The sequence below is a fragment of the Periplaneta americana genome, chromosome 15 (genome assembly GCF_040183065.1).
Source record: "Periplaneta americana isolate PAMFEO1 chromosome 15, P.americana_PAMFEO1_priV1, whole genome shotgun sequence".
Taxonomy (NCBI): Eukaryota; Metazoa; Arthropoda; class Insecta; order Blattodea; family Blattidae; genus Periplaneta; species Periplaneta americana.
The window spans coordinates 52,996,961-53,015,924 of NC_091131.1; the positions used below are offsets into that span (position 1 = coordinate 52,996,961).

Genomic DNA, 18,964 nt, shown 5'->3' on the forward strand with positions numbered 1-18,964 from the left:
GGAAATCAAGAGAACTGAATAATATAACAACAATTGTAACAGCTGCATTTGAAAAAAATGGCTAAATAATTATGTTAAAGCTTCATAAATTGTACCCTTGATTTTAAGACATAATATTCACTGAAAGAGCAAATATATAAGGAAAATAACTTTAAATTGTATATTCATAAATACATCATCTTCTGAAGCACAGGGGTGATGGAGATGTGCAGATAGCAATACACACACTTTTTTGTACTTGGGATAATGTGAAATATTTCATTTTTCGAACAAAAAAGATAATATTTTGGTTACATTATAATGTATACCGAAATTGAAAATACCCTTCAGTTTGCATACTATAAATAACATACAATTTATTTACTACATGATTATTCGTCCACTATGAAATACAAAAAATGAACCTAACACGAAATGCAAATTATCTTCAGCATAATAAAAATACAATAATTAGGTAGAGCAATTTAATGTGAGTGCTTAATTAAGACAATAATTGATCCTCCACTGAATTCGTTAGTTATGCCTTCCAAATGACTTAACACAATTCCATTTGTAAACATAATTAAAAAAAAATATCGTTCAGATTCACAAAGTATAAATCTATGTACAGTAACTGGATGACATTCTGCAGAAAAGGACCAATTTGAAAAGTTATGAAAATAGGGCCGACAGAACTATATAATTCTGCTCCTATCACATATAAATGCAGAATTCGGTCTATTTCAAACCAGTTACTCAGTGTTTAAAATGAAAACTAGCTGTGAATATATTTAGAGACTAAAAATTTAATTGTGTATATTTGTTCCAGTATTATATCGGTTGGTTCCTTTCTGGAGAAGCATGTACAAATTGTAATCTCCATGCCTACGTATAACGGTAATTAGAATACTATTCATAATAAAATTAGAAATGTATAAGTGTTCTAAATATTGCTTCTCAGCTTTAAGCACTATGACAAATGCCATGGTATTTGCTGAGGGGTGGTTGATTATGTTTAATAATAAAGTTTATCTTCACGGTCTTGTACAACAAACAAACATTCTGTTGGAAGTCAAAGTAAAATACCACACTATAAGCAATGGGATATTGGAATAAATATGGAATGGAATGGACCTCAACTGTATTTTGTAAGTTAAAGAGAGTTTTTGGACAGATGGAGGGGACTGCATTCAGGAGATCTCAAAGTGTGAATGGGAAGAAAGTATCGATTTTTACTTCTGAGGGGAAGAGAGGTGAGGTAAATATGAAGCATCATTTTTAACGTTCTTTGCTTGATTACAAATTGCATGGCAAAATAACACACAAAAAACGTATTCTTTATTATTTTTTATTCTGTTGGGGAGAGTGCAGTTCAACATATATTTTTCGCAAACACAAAGGGAGTTTGAGAATCTCTGTCTTGACAATATACTGTTACTTGCATCTAAAAAAATAAAAGGCAAGCTTTATTTTGTAAGTATTTTGGATCGAGCACTGACAGGTGACATGAAAAATGTTCAACTTACAAACCTATGAAATGGAATTCCTGAAAATTAATGTTATACATTCAGAGCACATGATGAATGGTTAAATTAGGCTGCAAATTACACTGCAATAATTTTAAAAGTGAACACAAACTGAGTGTGACGAAAGTACCAATCACAGATTCGATGTACAGTTTACTTTTTCTTTTACATATTACGGCTATATAACTGTCTTTATATTCTAATACAACGTCACTTTTTTTGGAGCAATATAGCCATCTGATTTTCTCTTACCATTATTATACTATGGTAAAACTGGAGTCAGTAACTCAAACAAAGACGTGTGAACCATCAAAGCCTGAAATTTCCAAACTTTTATCTTTATATGAACAAATTACTAACCTTACAAATTTACAGTTGTGTTTACGAAGACCATATAAATGTGGTTTACAAAATATAATTAATCTTTGATCGTAAGCATACCCAATTAGTTATATAAATATTTTGCTTTGGTACACTCTTTCAGTAAGCATATTTGCTATATAAAGAAATTGAATATAATATGATGACTTAGAGTAATAAAAACGCAAGTGTATCAACGTCAACTCCTATAGCCGTTCATGACTCGCAACTTAACCACAAATACATAAATGCAAATTATTAAATGAATCCATGAAATCCAAAGTAGGGATGCCAAGCAATATCCGTGCAAAATAAAACAGCACAATTTTCTACCATTGTCTACTCGAACACGTGCACTAATTCGTAGTGTCACAATTTACACGACATTCTTCGAGGCATTTATTGTTCTAATCTATTTTTGTTTTGTATATGTTTTATATTTTCTAGTCTAAATCAAATCCAGAATGGAATATTTTTTCTTTAAGCTGGGCACTAGAGCATCATTTGTCGTGACTTGCCTGCAGATGATGCTTTACAGCAGTAAAATAAATTATCATGAGAACAAAACGAAATATTTTAATATGTAATTACGTTTCATGAAGTAACTTCCTTGTACTAATGTATCTAAATGTTTAATATATCATTTGGCACCCCTATTCAATACAATATACATTTCTACAAAATAATCTGTTTTCCCCCCATTTTTTATAACTCAGTTTCTTCTGTTGCTTTTTTTTTATAAAACTTAACAGCAACAGTGATTGATATATATATTATTTTTTACTTTTAGTACATAATTACAATAGGACACTTTGCCAAGGATTCCTAAAAGTGTTAATTAGTTATATTAGATCAGCTTTATTATTCGTTGGCTAAGAGCTTGGTCCAATGCATTAGTTGCTGCCCAATTTCTTTGTTCATCATGACTTCGCATTCAGTTGGGCTGTGAGAGCAGCTGTCTCCTGCTTCATCTGCCGTAGATCTGCAGAAATTCGCTCCAGGTTGGCTCCCACATTCTTGACACTTTCAGTCTCAATCTAAGTGGTAAAGAATCAACCAAGTTCATACCAGAAATATAAAACAATGATAATGCAAACTTGTTTAATATCTGACTGGCTGCTAATGTCGTAACAACACTCTTCTCTATTAATTTTGATTTAATTCATACTTATTTTGAATTTGCACACATCACATACATACCAGTACTACGTCAATAATATTGTTAAATACGAGTATATAGCAGACTATGTACCAGTGAATTAACATGTTCCCACCCTCTTCCATCAATTATCGTGTTAACCCCAGTTATAATAATAATAATAATAATAATAATAATAATAATAATAATAATAATAATAATAATAATAATGATTTATTTTAGCTGGCAGAGTTAAGGCCGTAAGGCCTTCTCTTCCACTCAACCAGCAAAAAGAGTATATACATATGCATGAACTTACAAAGAATTCAACAATTTGATTTAGATGAGAGTTACAGTTATAAGAGTTGAGACTGAATTTTAATTTTATTCACCTTTATTCACATACTAAAAAGCCATCTTATATGCAGTAAATCTGCTAAATGAGACCAATATCTTTACTTCCTCATATGACAAACCGTACTTTGTGATTAACTAGAGATCTGATTTAAATGTGAAGTGAGGACAATATATATCTTTCCCACACTATTACCAACGGAAGGGAAATATTGAGAGAAATATCGTTATAATTTTCTTAATACCAAGAACAATCATTGTATAGAATAGTCTTGCATTACCTGTTCCTCTAGATCTCTTATCTCCCGGATTGTCGCACCTGTTTCTTCTACCATTTGTACCAGCTCGCCACAATCAGAATGCAATGTTGCAAGAAGTTTGTAAGCTCGTCTGGCTGTTTCATCCTTCTTTGCATCCTACAGTGATTAAAAACATGCAATTCTTCATGTAAAGATTCATTTAAACTACAACAGGCATGAGTAAAGCGGGTTCAGACGGTGCTTGTTTCTGTGATGGATTCCAAGGTGGCTGCGCTGATGGCTACCCTGCATGCTTACTTGCTGGAAGTAATGCGCTCTGGTGGCTAGCTTGCTAGATTTCGAGGGTAGGTTCCTTGCTATTTTTCGTGCTGGTTTGCAGGCTGGAACCAACGATGATGATATAGCATCACCACTGAAACCATGTCGCCATGTTCGTTGTTTTGCAACTAAACCTGTTTTTTTCTATATTCTCCAGTTTCTAAGAAACAGAAATTAAATATCGGACTTTGGCTGTTTTGCACTTACGGCTTAATTACCTTATTACGACATTTACTATTGTTAATGTAGGACTTTAGTTGCTTTCCACTCACGGTTTAGTTTCTTTTTGACCATGAGTGTTGGCAACAGATGAAACAGCAGATGATTTTTCAATTTGAACTGTGGAAAGAGCGAGCTCCGCGAGAACAACAACCATCATCATAGCCAACAAGGGAGCCCGCATCATACCCACCACGGCATCCAGCTTGCTAGCCAGCAAGGAAACATACAAGAAAACAAGCATCGTGGGAACTGGGCTTAAGAGCCAATGAGAAAGCAACATAGTGATAGCAATAATACAACAAGAATGTCAGGGAACATCGAAGTACTTAGAGAAAACTTGTTCCAATGTAGCTCGATTCATGACAAATTTTATAGAATTTAGTAGATATCAAATCTGGTTGTTTCAATAAGAAACTCCGTTGGCTGAATTTACTTATTAACTTATAATAACTACGAGTACCCCAGCTGAACTTACAGTATTTCAAAATTTACATAGGAGACTTTGGCTGTGTCTGGGTCGTGAAGAATATTTTCAGAACCTCTTATAAATGTAGACTTACCACATGCATGCACACACACCCACATAGAAGGTGGCATATTGTTTCATTACTTATGGTCTGTTGAAAATGTCATATTTCTTGCGAAACAAATCTTTAAAATATTTTAATTCATTGATATTAGAATTAAAATAACTTGCAGAACACAGTTTGGAAGTCAGTTGTCCATGAAATGAGAAAAGAATCAAAAGCACAATTAAACTCACCCGAAATATAAGTTCATCAGCTACAGTGAATGAGCGGTCAAGTCTTCCTGTTAGGTTATTTATTTCCTTTTGCAATTCTTTTGTGTCACTGAGTACTTTGTCAATTTCTTCTTTTTGTTTACAAATATTACCAATTATCTCCATGATACGACGTGTGTAGGCCGATCTGCAAAACAAAAATATATCCTTAATTCTGTAACTTTGTCACATAGTGACTATCTGGTGACATTTGATTTTCATTAATCAATTTTTTATATCCTTTTTTTTTATAGAAAATTAAAATCAATACTAAAGATTTGTGTTAAAGAATATCTGTAACTAGAAACAGGAAGTTTAGGCACTAATAATCCTTAAAATAGACAGAAACATTGCAAGTAGCTGAAATAAGCAAGAAAATGCACAAATTTGTAAATAATTAAGAATTCTGCATTTTTATATTAATATTGTTATACTAGTACTAAAGCTATATAATATTTTCTGCCTAACTGAAGTAGAATTTTGGCCAAAATGTTGTCATAAACTTTCTGGTTATATATTACAACCTTTAAATGATTCTTTAGATTCTCTACTGTCATGTTATGTCTTCTATCAGACAGCAGAGCTTTCACATTATAAAATGGTTTTTCAACATTAAGAAATGTTGAGTCAAATCTTAAACATAGAAAAATAGAAGGATCTAGTTTCACTTCAGTAGAATTATCATCCTGTAGAATTTAGGAAATGTATTTAAGTTTGTCTAAATCAGAATTTTGGAAGAATACTCATATTTTTCACTCTCCAGACACACCAATTTTTCCATTGCATTTCCAGGCTGACCTCCTTTTTAAAGTTGGGTCATTACTTTTGGCAGAAAATTAAGTGGGTCACAATAAATATATTATTATTATTATTATTATTATTATTATTATTATTATTATTATTATTATTATTATTATTATTATTATTATTGTATCTCCAAGGAGGGGAGAGCCCTATTTTACGGATGTAAAATGTGTGTGTGCGTGCGTGCGCACACACGCACGCACGCACACACACACACACAATAAATATATTAAGCAATTTTTAAGCTGTGAAAGACCAAGAAATTTCTAAGCCGCAACAACTGACGAGGCTTCTTTCTCAAGAACATTTATCTGGAAACTTGAAGTGTAGTAAACTGCTGGTGAAAACCAGTTCCCCATTTTGTTAAAATAGGTTCAGGAGGCGAAGATAGAACTGAAACAATGTTTCTGAATATCTGGATTTTTAAGGAGCTTTAAGAACAATCTTCCTGATAATGAAGATCAATTTATCAACTTCTGGAAACAAGCACCATGGCACTTCGCACACTCTGTGAAAACTATGTGCTATACAAGTCACTTGAAGCATGTTGGAAAAGAGCATTTTTAAAGCTTTTTTTTAGCCTTTTTCATGGATAGTGCGATGCATGTGATGAAAAGTAGCATGTTAAAGTGATGAACTTCTTCAGATCACATTAGGTTCAAGAAATTGGTAAATAATTGTGCAATAGCTGAATTGCTTACTTTTTTCATTCATTTTATTGTGAACAGGAACACATTCTCGGATTCTTATGGATCTAATGGATCAGTGATGACATTGGCAGTGGAATGCCCTGTGGCATCAGTCATCCCATCAACTGAGTTTCAGATTTTCATATTTAAGTTTCTTCTTGACTCTATTTTCCTTCACTGTGCTATAACTATAATTCAAGTAAGTTTTCCTATTATTGACTCATTTGGCACAGAGTTATTGGTATACTTTTGTAAAAACTATTTTAATTTGGGATTTCATAGCTTTCAAAATGGAATTCCGACATTAAGACAGGCTTTACGTAACTCCAGTAAGAAATGTGATTGTCCTCTTGAAGTCTGTAAATGCCACTTGAAATAGAGAAATCATCTTCTATCCAGCAATAGCTATCAATAACGCAATTTTATGCTCTGAATGTTCTGATGTGCCTGAGATATAAAATATGTTTTTTCATGATGAACTGAGTGCTTGCATACATTACATGCCGTAACTTTACCATCTGTGACCACCACAGTGGCTGAATGCTAGCGCACAGGGTTTATAAGCCAGGGGGCATTGGTTCAAATCCTGGTTGATTCACTTTATATATTCTATAATTTGGTTTGGCAAGCCCATGCTCAAGGAAACACAGGGGTTTTCTTCAAGTACTCCAGTTTTCCTGTAAATTTCCAACATAAAAGGATAGAAAGTCCCAAATTAACACAACAGCAAATACTTGAAAATTACTTCAAGCATGTACATATGCCAAGAAATGAATGAGTGCCACACTTCTCAGAGTTCTGTCAAGTAACTGTAACAAAGTGGAAGAGGTAAAAGCATGCACAACACAAATCAATACAACAAACTTTAAACAAGTATATCCTTGCCTGTTGATATCCTTGGTGACTTTCTCGTACTCTGTAACAAGCTGGGCATGCAGCTGTTCTTTATGACGAACCTCCTCCCCAAGTTCTCGTCCTTTCTCCCTTAAATTGCGTACAGCATCCACCTTCTTCTGACTCTCTGACTGGAAGAAGAAAAATACATCTCGGGCTACCAAACAACATCAATATAATGGCATCTCGCAAAGAGATCATCATTCAATCTCTGCAAGGGCTGATGTTGCAATTACGATCATTTCATTAATGCCACTTAAAATATGGTTGCTATTCAGGAGACCAATGAGATTATGACAACAGAATGACAAAGAAAACAATTTAAGCCTACACAGCAACTTTGCCTCTCATACGTATGGCAAAATGTATCAGGGATTGACCCGAAAGTGTATTTGGTGAAAAAAAAAATGACGTTCATATATTTTTCCTAAATAAGTTATCTTGATGTAATAGATCGAAATAAGTAAACTATCTTTCCAAAGTAGATTAAGTGGCGACGAATATATTAAGGCCACTACAAAAGTAATACAGGGTACACTGTATTAAATTAAATTTTTTTGCTGTTTGTGCAGTGTACTAGGAACGAAATGTAACTTTTATACACAATTTCCATCTCTCTCAACAGTTTTGTGCCATCTCAAAAAACAAGAATATATAACGCACCTTCATACAGCTTAAAACCTATACTTTTAAGTCGCTGTTTCATAGCTGCCAGAAAAGAAATTATCATCAGCTTTGTTCCATTACATCATTTTTTGGATTTTATCAAACAGGTGATATCCGAAGTTTGCAGATACAAATCTGGCCAAGGTTTTTTATGCCATTCAGAAACTGCTATCATCTAAATTTATACCAAGACAACCTTATAATATACTGATACATAACAATAATCCAACCAATACTATTATATAGTTGTATAGTGCCGAAACATGGAGTCTGATCAAACAGGAAAGACATAAACTGATAATGTTTGAAAACAAAGTGTTAAGGAAGATTTTCGGTCCAATTTTTTACTCAACTAAAAGTAAATGGAAAACTCGAAGTACAATAACATCCACATGAATTATACAATAGACCTCCAATCACAAAACTAGTAAATACCAAAAAACTATAATGAGCAGGACATCTGGTGTACACAGATGATAGCCGAAGTACATTTAGCATCAACGGAATTGATGATAGCGATATGGTAGCTGGTGAGACAAGACTGAGGATTCGCCACATGATTACCTGACATTTGCCTTACCTCAGAAAAAACCCAATTAGATAATTAGTCCAAGAGGGAATCGAATCCATGCCTGAGTACAGTTCCAGATCAACAGGGAAACACACATAGATCTATCACCTCAGCTACACCGGTGGTCTTTTGCTTTTTTAGGTGAATGGATGCTAGAGGGCATCTTCGTACAAAGTTACCACTTGTATGTGAGAATGGGCCACTGAGAATATCCATCTTTTATTCAAAAGGATGATTATACACATGGGAATTAAAATGTTAATCGTTTTATTTTGTTGGTTCCTGCTTCTCTAATCTACCAAGAGAAGGTACCATTCATGATAAAGATACAATTACTCTACTTGCCAAAACTTGAAAAATAATTAACAAATTTGCTAATTGCCTGTTAACTTCACATATTAGTTGTTCTAACTTCACTGATTGTACTATCAATAACTACGACTTACTGCTCTGTTGGAGTTGCGCTCTCTAGCATCTCGATACTTTTCCAAGAGAGGTGCTCTGTGCTTTTCCCACTGTGCTGCAAGGCTCACCAATTTCTGTGCACTACTTTCCACCAACATTTGCAATTTGTTTAGGTTCGTATCTGCATCTGGTAACAAATCGTAGGTGCGCTTTTTCACAATTTGTCGTTCTTCTTTATCTTTCAGGACTCGTTCTTCACTTGTTTCTTCTTCTACAACCTAAAATTGAAAGAAACACAAAAATAAATCACTCTAATGTTGTTTCTTAATGGTGACATGTATCATAACATATGCAAAACCACTAATTATTAAATCGTAACCTTCATAAGAATAATAATTGCTTTTCTAAATAGTTTCTATTTGTACTGTTAATCTCTATGAATTAGTCAAAGTTTCTTGTCAAATTATTAATATTTTTTGTTTTCTGGAGCTCTTCTAAATCATTTATTTTTCAGAAAACGAGACAATTCTGACAAACTGATAACGTCTGAATTACCGGTATTTAAAATTACGAAAATATTTCCATTACTTCATTTGTAACAGAAATTATTGAAATAAAGTTATTTCTAATTTAAATTAACTATGGAACTACATAATCTACTTTTTTATATGTAATCTACACCAAAACAATGATTTTGAAGGAAAAAACTATTCAAGAATAAATACTGTTTTATAAAATAAATATGTAAATAGATTACTTTGTTTTCTAAATTTGGATTGTGGTATTTTATGAAAGAGACAATGTATAAATGTATTTTAAAAATAATGGAATCAAAATGTATCACGAAAAATAATTATTTCTCGGATATCTAAGTGTAAAGAAACAAAATGGTAGCAGGCTTATCCATTCATAACATGCTCAGGATTCGTCCCATAAAAGGACTGTCACTTAACACCTTCCACTCTGCATACTATCAAATAAAGAAGTACAAGAGTTACTGGAAATGTACTTCATTTTAGTTCAAGTCAGTGGAGAGGAAAACTAAAGTAAGTAAATTATAAAAGAAGAGGAAGAAAAACCAATATTTTATTTAATGACACTTTAAAATGTAGATTATTCAGCGCTGCAATTGAATGTGAGTGAGAAATAGCTAACAAATTTTGTCTGAAACCCTCTATTAGTGAAGGAATTCTTTTATGTGTCATACGAAATTAAGACCATAGCTTTATTTCCCTCCTAGAGGAAGCCATGCTAAGGACTTTATTTCTCTTTATAATTCATCACTCTAGGTCATGTTTGAACCTGCTAGCTTCAGATCCAATGATTAACATGGAAATGAGGAATTAGAGAAGAAATTCAAAAGAAGTTTCTAAATATCATTCTAGACGAAACACAGAATTGAATGTTCACTTAAAAATGAAGAGACTCTTTATTATTCATGATGGGAAGATGAAGAGGAAAAGGAGGAGAAGAAGATTGAACTCCATGCAATAGTCTTAATAGCCTCACAAGCTAAACGAATATGTGTTATTCTTTCTTAAGAGTTGCTATTTATATAGAGAGTATATATTAATTTACTATTATTTAATCTTCTTACTTTCATTTTCAATTAGAGGATACCTGAGACAATTTTGCAGTCAGTTTCTTGACATCCAATTGCAGAGATTCCAATCGTTCTTTCAGTCTGTCCATTTCTTCTCTTGCAAGTTCCATTTCTTCCTCTTTTCCCCGCTTTCTTTCCACGCCAGTTACTAGCTCTGGTCTTGTTGACTGTACCCCTGATTCTTGAGATTTTCTCTCAGAACTGAGTTCCTGTAGAGAAAAAAAAAAAAAGAGTGTTTTAATTAATTTCGATAGTTTCGTACAATATAAGTTTTCAGGATCGAGAGAGTTGGCTCAGACGATAGCGTTTGAGACTCACATTTGGAAGCTCATGGGTTTAAACCCCGTGGTCTACCAATCTGACTGGGGTTTTTCATGGTTTCCCTCAGTCACAAAGGCAAATGTCAGATTGGAAATTTATATACCATGATTCATCACTAATATCATAAACATTAATCAAAGTCTAAAATCAGTTGCAGCTACAACACACAATAGAAACAGGAACTCAACAATAGTAACAAAGGCCTACTGGTATACACAAAGATCCTAAATATGCGATATGACCATAGATGTTAAAGGGTGTAAAAATAAACTTAATAAAAAAAGTTTTCAGGGTCCGTGATGCATCTTCTTGCCTCTGTAAAATATTTCTGTTCATTATAAATGTGACACCTTGTACTGTCTGAAGTGAAAGTCCAATGTCAATCTGACTGAATTCCTTATGTATGTTTAAAAAATGTGACAGTTCTCGAATAAGTCCAGATACAGACTCTGGCCAACAATCTTCAAGGGCTGGAAGTAATTAAAAAGATATATAAAAAAAACTTAATATAAAATTACTTGTTTAAGAGAGATACCAGAAATGTAATAAGCATTACCTTTCTTAATGGGTTACCTTTAATGAACAAAGTCACGCATAAGCTACCCAGGAAAGATGAGTACTTCTCAGTGACAGTAACTCATCAATCTTTTGCACAAACAGCTAAATTCAAATTTTCATAAGGTAACCAATTATTCGTCAATGCATGTGTCTTGCTTCCATTGACAATCATTTTAAAACTTAGCCATTGGCACTTTTTGATTGGTCCCAGTGAATGGTACCAATTTCCAGATTTTACACTTCAGAGTTAATTATTACACACAGAAGGCCGTGGATCTATGAGATTTTTAACTAACACGTTCCCACTCTTTTTCTTCAAGAGGTCTGGACAATTATTATCATGGCTAGTTACCAAAAGTTAAGGACAGGGTAACAGTATGTATGAACATAAAATTTTACGTTTATATTTATTCATGACCAAAAGGGTCTTTTACATGCAGTAAATCTACTAAAAAGGACCAATGGCTTTACTTCTTTATCTGATGAAGCTGCATTTAGGATTTTTCGCCAAAAAATCAGTGATCCTCAAGTATGATTGGACCAATAGAAGAAGCAAATATGGTGATTATTACATTACCGTAGGCAATTAAATAGTTAACCTAATATAAATTTAATCATTTAAACGAACTTAGGATATGCAAGCACTATTAATTGCCTTTAGTAAATCTATGCAAGCATAACCTATTCGAGAGCGGAAGAGCTTTGCAGTGACATTAGCTCAAGAAACTTTACATAAGCTACTCTATTCAAACTTTCATAAATCAAATTACTGTGTTATTCGTTATTGCATAAATGTAAAAGTGAAAATACTGGGCAATTCATAAAATTATCCAGACGATCACAGAGCTCATACACAGAGTAACTATGAGTAAAGAAGTTCATGTGAAAATGGGTTCAACTGTCCATAATTTGAGTGGTGTAACAGTATGATGCAATGTGTTAACAACGAGAAAAAATAAAAGTTTGCAAAAGTACAATTTCATAAAAAGTGCTCATAATACAAGCTGTTGGAAGTATCTTTCAAAGTTGCGAAAATGAGTTTTTGTTAGTATTTTATCTTATAGTGCATAAAAATAATCAGTGCTTTATGAATGGTATGCTTATATAGGAGTTCGTCAACTCTATAAGCAAAATGGAGACAGCAGATATTAAAAACTTTCACTTCCTGTTTCAATACATCAAATATATTATGTAGATGGGCCTACCAGTTGATTTTGGAGCATACCCATGTCTTATCAAACAACATTTAAGAAGGCAATGCACAAATTGGCTAGAAACTCAGTTTACTCTTAAAATGGAAAATAACTGTTACTATTCAGAATTCGATCAATTTTGATATGAACTTCTTTTATTATTTAAAAAACAAGCTTTTTAAATTTGGTAGAACTTTGTGAATCACCCTGTCTATTTCATATTTCTCTATTTAGCTTCCTAACCTTAGTGAACTGAAGCTTTTCACTTAGTGCAAATCTGGAATTGAGATCCCGCTGCTTATTGTTTCCACCCTGCATATGCAAAGCGGTGGGTGCTGGCTCTGTAGAGCAGCTCTCAAGATTCCTTGTGATGGACTCCATCACTCGTTGACTGATCCTCGCAGTCTCCCAGTTGGAGGTCAGACTGTGAGCTTGCTGTGATGATGTCAAGAGGCCTTTAGCATTGAGCGTGATGAGAGATGGGATGAGCTGGCATGGGTGCAACACCTGATCCGTCACAACCGGCAAATGGTGGACATAGTACTCCCGCCATGCTGAATAAGAAGAAACACGTGTGAACAACAGTTTATCTAAACATTACAGCAAGCTCAAGAGGCTGGTCAGAAAAAAAAGATTATTATACATTTTATAATGATTCTTTTGAATTGGAATGTTACTGACATTATTTCATAGAAAGTTCTAGTGCTTTTCTTCTTCCTCTTAGTGTCTTATTTTCTTCTATATACTCGTATTTTATACAAAATGGTCTTGTTACGCATGAGAATTGGTTTGCAACTAATACAGTAATGTAACAGACAACCCAAAAATACGTAAAAACTTGCATAATTTCATTGGTTCTTTGCTATTTCACTCGTTAGGAACTAAAAAGAAGCACCTAAAATATTTTCACTTGGCTCTATAAAATTCAGGAAAGGATAAGTGAGAAAGTTTCTTTATGCTCAACCATGCCGAAATGTAGTAATTATACACCTGGTAGCAGTACTTTAATGCATGTCATTAAAGTACACATATTCATTAAAGTTCAGGTTTTCGATTATTCTCGGATATGCAATCGAAAGATAACGAGGGAAACGTCACAGAGGCTGGAAATTCAATACTGTCGCAGAAGGTTATGTTCTGTTACTATAATAATTAGCGTTAATTGTAAATAATATTCAAATAAATTCAAATTGTCATCTCGTTTTTCAATTCTAAATCAATTTCCAGGTTATACCAAAATTAGTTCATGTTATTCTCTACATTACATCAAGGTCAATGACATTATTGTTCTTCGGAAAAAATCAATACTTTCGCGTTTGCGCACATCTCACACGAGCTATGCACAATGTCACTTCTGATCTTGAGTCAGATACAAATAAAATAAATACGTCTGAATAATTTCAAGTTAGAAATATGGTCGAGCATAAAAAGTCGTATGAAACTTGCCTATTATGGTAATTAAGACGCTCGTATGAAAATTATGAAACTCGCTTGTGCTCGTTTCATAAACAAACATACTTGCGTCTTAATTACTATCATTATAGGCTCATTGCATAATGTACTATTTTGCTTTCAGATCATTATACATGAACTCATTATTGAAGCCCTTGACTTATATTTTCTCAGGAGAAGTGATTTATCAACTTATAACTATCATCACACTGAAACTGTTGTTATTTAGCAATAGGAGAAATTTCCTTAAGTCATGTCATGAAACTGAGAAATTTAACTAACTGGTTCTTGATCCACAGCCCTTCTGAATTTCTTTAATACTCCAAGTACAGCACTTATGGAAAAGCTGAATCATCTCTGATAACAAATTTTCTTAGAGTAGGGTATTTCAGTTTCCCTACTATCGTCATTCCACCTTTGCTTCATATCATGCAATTGGATTACTGATACCACATAATCTGTCTACTCCAATAAAGAATGAACAACAAAGTAATATGAATACAATAATTCCCAATACATTTGTCATAATATGCATAAATACATGAAAGTGAAGTCTGTATAGCTGAAAACACACCCTGTGACTGTTCTCCTTTTAAAGTTGCAGTTTTAGGAACAGTCAGATTACATGAAATGAAGGGCTGGTTGTGTCCACAACCCTCTCTGCTCCATGTACCATCATCCCGCCACCGTATGCCTCTACGCCTGCAGTAACTTGGCAACCAAGGTGAGGCCAGCTGTTTTCTGACTGTTTCACTAACAGATTTTTCAAGAAGACCAATTCTCCCTGTAGGAAAAAATGTTTATCTGTTTACTTATTGGTAATTAACTATACTATCATATATAACCATAACTTACACACAGAAGCTGCACACATGTTATCAAAGATAAACAAACAATGACTTCAAAACTTAAAGCTTCCAAAATTTCTATGATTAAGATTATGGTGCCATCTATAGTGCAACAGCCAGTAATTATCCATGTTGTGATAAGTCACTGCGAATACTATAGATACCTATTCCTTCTATGAAATGAGACATGATCATAAAACATTTACAATTTCTTCTATTATTAATTTTGTGGTTACCTCAAGTGAGCATAAGTGCTTATAATCCTAGAACATAGAAGTTACTTCTATGATCAAGGCTATAACTTACACGTATCATAATCAATTGTCATATTGGTTTATTCATGCAATAGATTCAACTTTAAATTCCAACGAGCGAAAGTGGAATTTGTGATAAATTTGGAACAGATGCATTATAGGGGCCACCCATCACACATTATATACGCAAAAAAAAAGGTCAGAGGAAGTAATGATTCGATTAGCGTTTTTAGTATTCGATATTCGATAAGCATTAAATGCTACCAAATTAAAAAAATCAAATAAAAAGAATTTAAACAGTTTGTTACTACTGATGTGATTTTAGTCAATTTGTATTATATTTTTGGTCCAGGGAAAATAAATTTTACTATTAGTGCCATAATTTCCATTTTGAAGTAGACTAGAAGTCAACAATATAAAACTGACTGTTAATTTAGAAGTTGACAACATATTTTATGTCGATTATAACAACAATGCATATCAATAAGTAACATTCATACCATTTAATCAATAAGAAGATTGGCCCCTATAAAGCATCTGTTCGCAAATTTTTGCATCATATTTACGATAGGCTATTCATTATACACATTAAGAGCAGTATTGCAACAAAATAGAAAACCTACATGACATTTAAAACAACAACGGTTTGAAGAATATACATAGGTGTTTGGCCTCACCTGTTGGTTCTACAATATTTTTCTCAGACTCTTTAGGCAACTTTTCAATGAGGAACATAAAAACCCTGCGTACATCACTTTCACTTGAATACAGGAATGTCTGATAACCAATGTCTCCAGAATAACCCAAGCTCTGCAAAATGAAAAACAATGAATAATTTTTTACAAAATTCAAGCTACAGTATAATATGAACTGTTGTGTATTATGACATTTTATGAGACACATTACATTGTTTGGGTTTCCATGGAAACAACAGTTTTTTTTTTTTGTTAAGTTTATTTATATTATGCTTTAACATCTGTGGTCACATCGCATGTTAGGATCTGTGCGTATACCAGTAGGTCATGGTTACTATTGTTCAGTTCCTGTTTCCTGTTGTGTGTTGTAGATGACTTGTGTTCATGTAATTGATTTCAGATTTTGATTAATGTTTATGATACTGGTGACTGAGGCGGTGATGAATCATAGTATGTAAATTTCCAATCCGGTATTTGCCTTTGTGACTGAGGGAAGCCATTAAAAACCCCAGTCAGATTGGCTGGCCATGGGGTTTGAACCCGGGACCTCCCAAATACGAAACACAAACGCTATCATCTGCGTGGAAACATCAGTTGTTACTGTATAAAGAGATTGAAAAATAAATGTTCTTTCTAAACTTGAATAAAATCTGGTTTAATTTTTGAAAGTACTATACTTTATACTGGCTACATGGATGGAATATCAAATACGTCTTGGAATAATAAAAATGAAGATTCTTGCTCACTCCCATGTTTAATGGCCTAAAATAGACAAAGATATTGAGAACATGAAAAGGAACTGCAATAAATGTCTTGCAGTGCCTATACAATCCACCAAGATGGCTACACATTTTTGGGAATACTTGTCCCAGCCTTGGAAGCACATCTGTATTGACCATGCTGAGCCACTTATAGGCCATCTTTTCATCCTGGTGGTAGATGTTCACTCAAAATAGTTGAAAGTTTTCTCTGTGTCTAGTATCTCATCCAGCATAACAATACAAGTAAGCCTATTAGAGACACTTTTTGCTCGCTATGGATACCATGTACAGTAATTTCAGAAAATGGGCCTTGCTTTACAACTTTTGACTTTCAGCAGTTTGTTAAACTTTACAACTTAAAACAACTTTCCATGCAACTTCAAATGGTCAGATGATGAAGTATGTTTTCACCCTAAAGCAAGCTTTACATGTGATGAAGTCTTACAATAGCAATCGACATGCTCGAATATCTACCTTTAGCACTCTATTGCAGGGTGCGAATTAAGATTTCTGATGAGAGGGGATAGAATCCTACATAGAGAATACCATACATAAAATTATTATCATCCTCATTTGATACAGCTCAACGCTTGGTCACATTGAGTTGCTTGTCTTGCATCTTGATCATAATAATAATTATATCCATGAGCAGGCTTAAGATAAGATATGTCATTCCTAAGTTATTGATTGTTGTCAGCTTGCAGGTGATGATAATACATCAATATTATTTTCTTTGCTTACAGTACTTTATACTTCATAAAGTATACTCGTATTAAAATAAAATTATATTTTGTAAGGGGGGGGGGTAGAAGTTATCCGTAGCAGGGATGTTAATATGAATTTATGAGAGGAGCATAACTTTCCAACAGGGAGGAAAATCCCTCGCACACCCACCTGCTCTATTGATAGGCCTATGCTTGAATATTTTCCTTCATACATATAGACGAGTACCGAGTATGATTACTGGCCGTGGTTCTGCAAAGTTATTCTTGGGAAGAAAAATTACATCAAGATTAGAATGATAAGGCCTAACCCAGTCTAGGAGGTTACTGATAAGTTATGCAAATCAGATATCTATTTTAATGAGAGGGAGTTCGAAGTTGAAGACACTGTTGCGGTTCACACTTACAAGAATCCTAATAAGAAATGGGCTTCTGTAAATGTTATCGCAAGGTACTGTTCTATATTATTGCTTGATGGATAGCAGTGAAGAAGACATGTCGACCAAATGTAATAAGTCGGGTATAAGTTGGTTCTAGGTCCTACAAGTCCCTCAAGTCCACGCGCCTTCTGTAGAGGAAGAAAATTTGAACAAGTAGACACAAGGACTGAAGAAACAAACATCTAGCCTACAAACGAGCGAAGTAATACATCTCCCATGAAGTACCGATAACAACCTAAATACAAGGAACTCCAAGTGCAGCACAAATGCAAGTCCACCCCTTTCCTATTCTGAGGTCAACTACGATAAGAAAGTCTGTTCAGAGAATGGATTTATAAAATAGAAAGAGAGCTGCAGTCTTTAATAGGGAAGAGATGTAGTGTATTAAGTTATGATATTCATTTATCAGAGACACATTACATTGTTTGGATATCCATGGAAACGTCAGTTGTTATAAGTACATTGAAAAATACATGTTCTTTCTAAACTTGAATAAAAACTGTTTTATTCTTTAAAAGTATGTTACTATATTCTACATGAACTGTCTGGTGTCTGCTCCCCATTCTGATAACTTCATCGGCTTATAAATTGTGCGGTGTCTTATCGTCACTACTAAATTATAAATGCATACACATGTAAGTATACATTACCTTGCAAGCTTGGGCAATACTTGCTCCAACCCTAAACCTTGCTGACATTGAGTCAGGTAATGAATGGGGTAGTCCATGTCCTGGCTGAATAACATCCAAACACCTAACAGCAGCTTCGATTACGAGTTCAGTTGTAAAGCTCTTTAGACTGTCAACTTCTTCTTCAATGTCACTGTAATATTAAAATAAAATTCATATAGCTATGTATAATATATAATGTAGAAAACCACCCCTAAACAAGGAATGAATGTTGTGGCAACACTGAATCTCCTCCCACATTGTCATGAATGTTTTAATGTAAGCTTACGTTTTCATTAATTTTATACTGGTATATAGTAAACATTATAGTCTACTTTTCTCCATCAAGTATTATTGAAAGTTACTATACTAACCATCCAATTTGACGTAAAGAGTGGATTATTATATTGTCTACTTCCTCCATGTTGGCACATGAGTTAATTAATGATCAAATAGCAGTTCTACCAATTTACGAAATGTCA

General features: G+C 33.7%; 1 protein-coding gene across 1 annotated transcript; it reads right to left on the minus strand.

Moving 5' to 3' along the window:
- Positions 1-1,311: 1,311 nt before the first annotated feature.
- LOC138714934 (coiled-coil domain-containing protein 22 homolog) lies at positions 1,312-18,929 on the minus strand. Its single transcript, XM_069847224.1, has 11 exons — positions 18,857-18,929; positions 18,465-18,636; positions 15,874-16,006; positions 14,669-14,878; positions 12,886-13,196; positions 10,588-10,779; positions 9,009-9,245; positions 7,317-7,456; positions 4,921-5,086; positions 3,639-3,773; positions 1,312-2,902 (listed from the first exon to the last, which is right to left on the minus strand). Exons 1-11 carry the CDS (start codon positions 18,904-18,906, stop codon positions 2,786-2,788), a joined length of 1,863 nt encoding a protein of 620 aa, XP_069703325.1. The 5' UTR covers positions 18,907-18,929; the 3' UTR covers positions 1,312-2,785.
- Positions 18,930-18,964: the final 35 nt, after the last annotated feature.

Excerpts from the sequence above, each read along its gene's own strand:
- LOC138714934 (XM_069847224.1), bottom strand. The coding sequence starts at position 18,906 with ATGGAGGAAGTAGACAATATAATAATCCACTCTTTACGTCAAATTGGA. Across the intron at positions 18,637-18,856 it reads TCTTTACGTCAAATTGGATG|TGACATTGAAGAAGAAGTTG; the intron begins GTTAGTATAGTA and ends TTAATATTACAG. Across the intron at positions 14,879-15,873 it reads AAATATTGTAGAACCAACAG|GGAGAATTGGTCTTCTTGAA; the intron begins GTGAGGCCAAAC and ends TTTTTCCTACAG.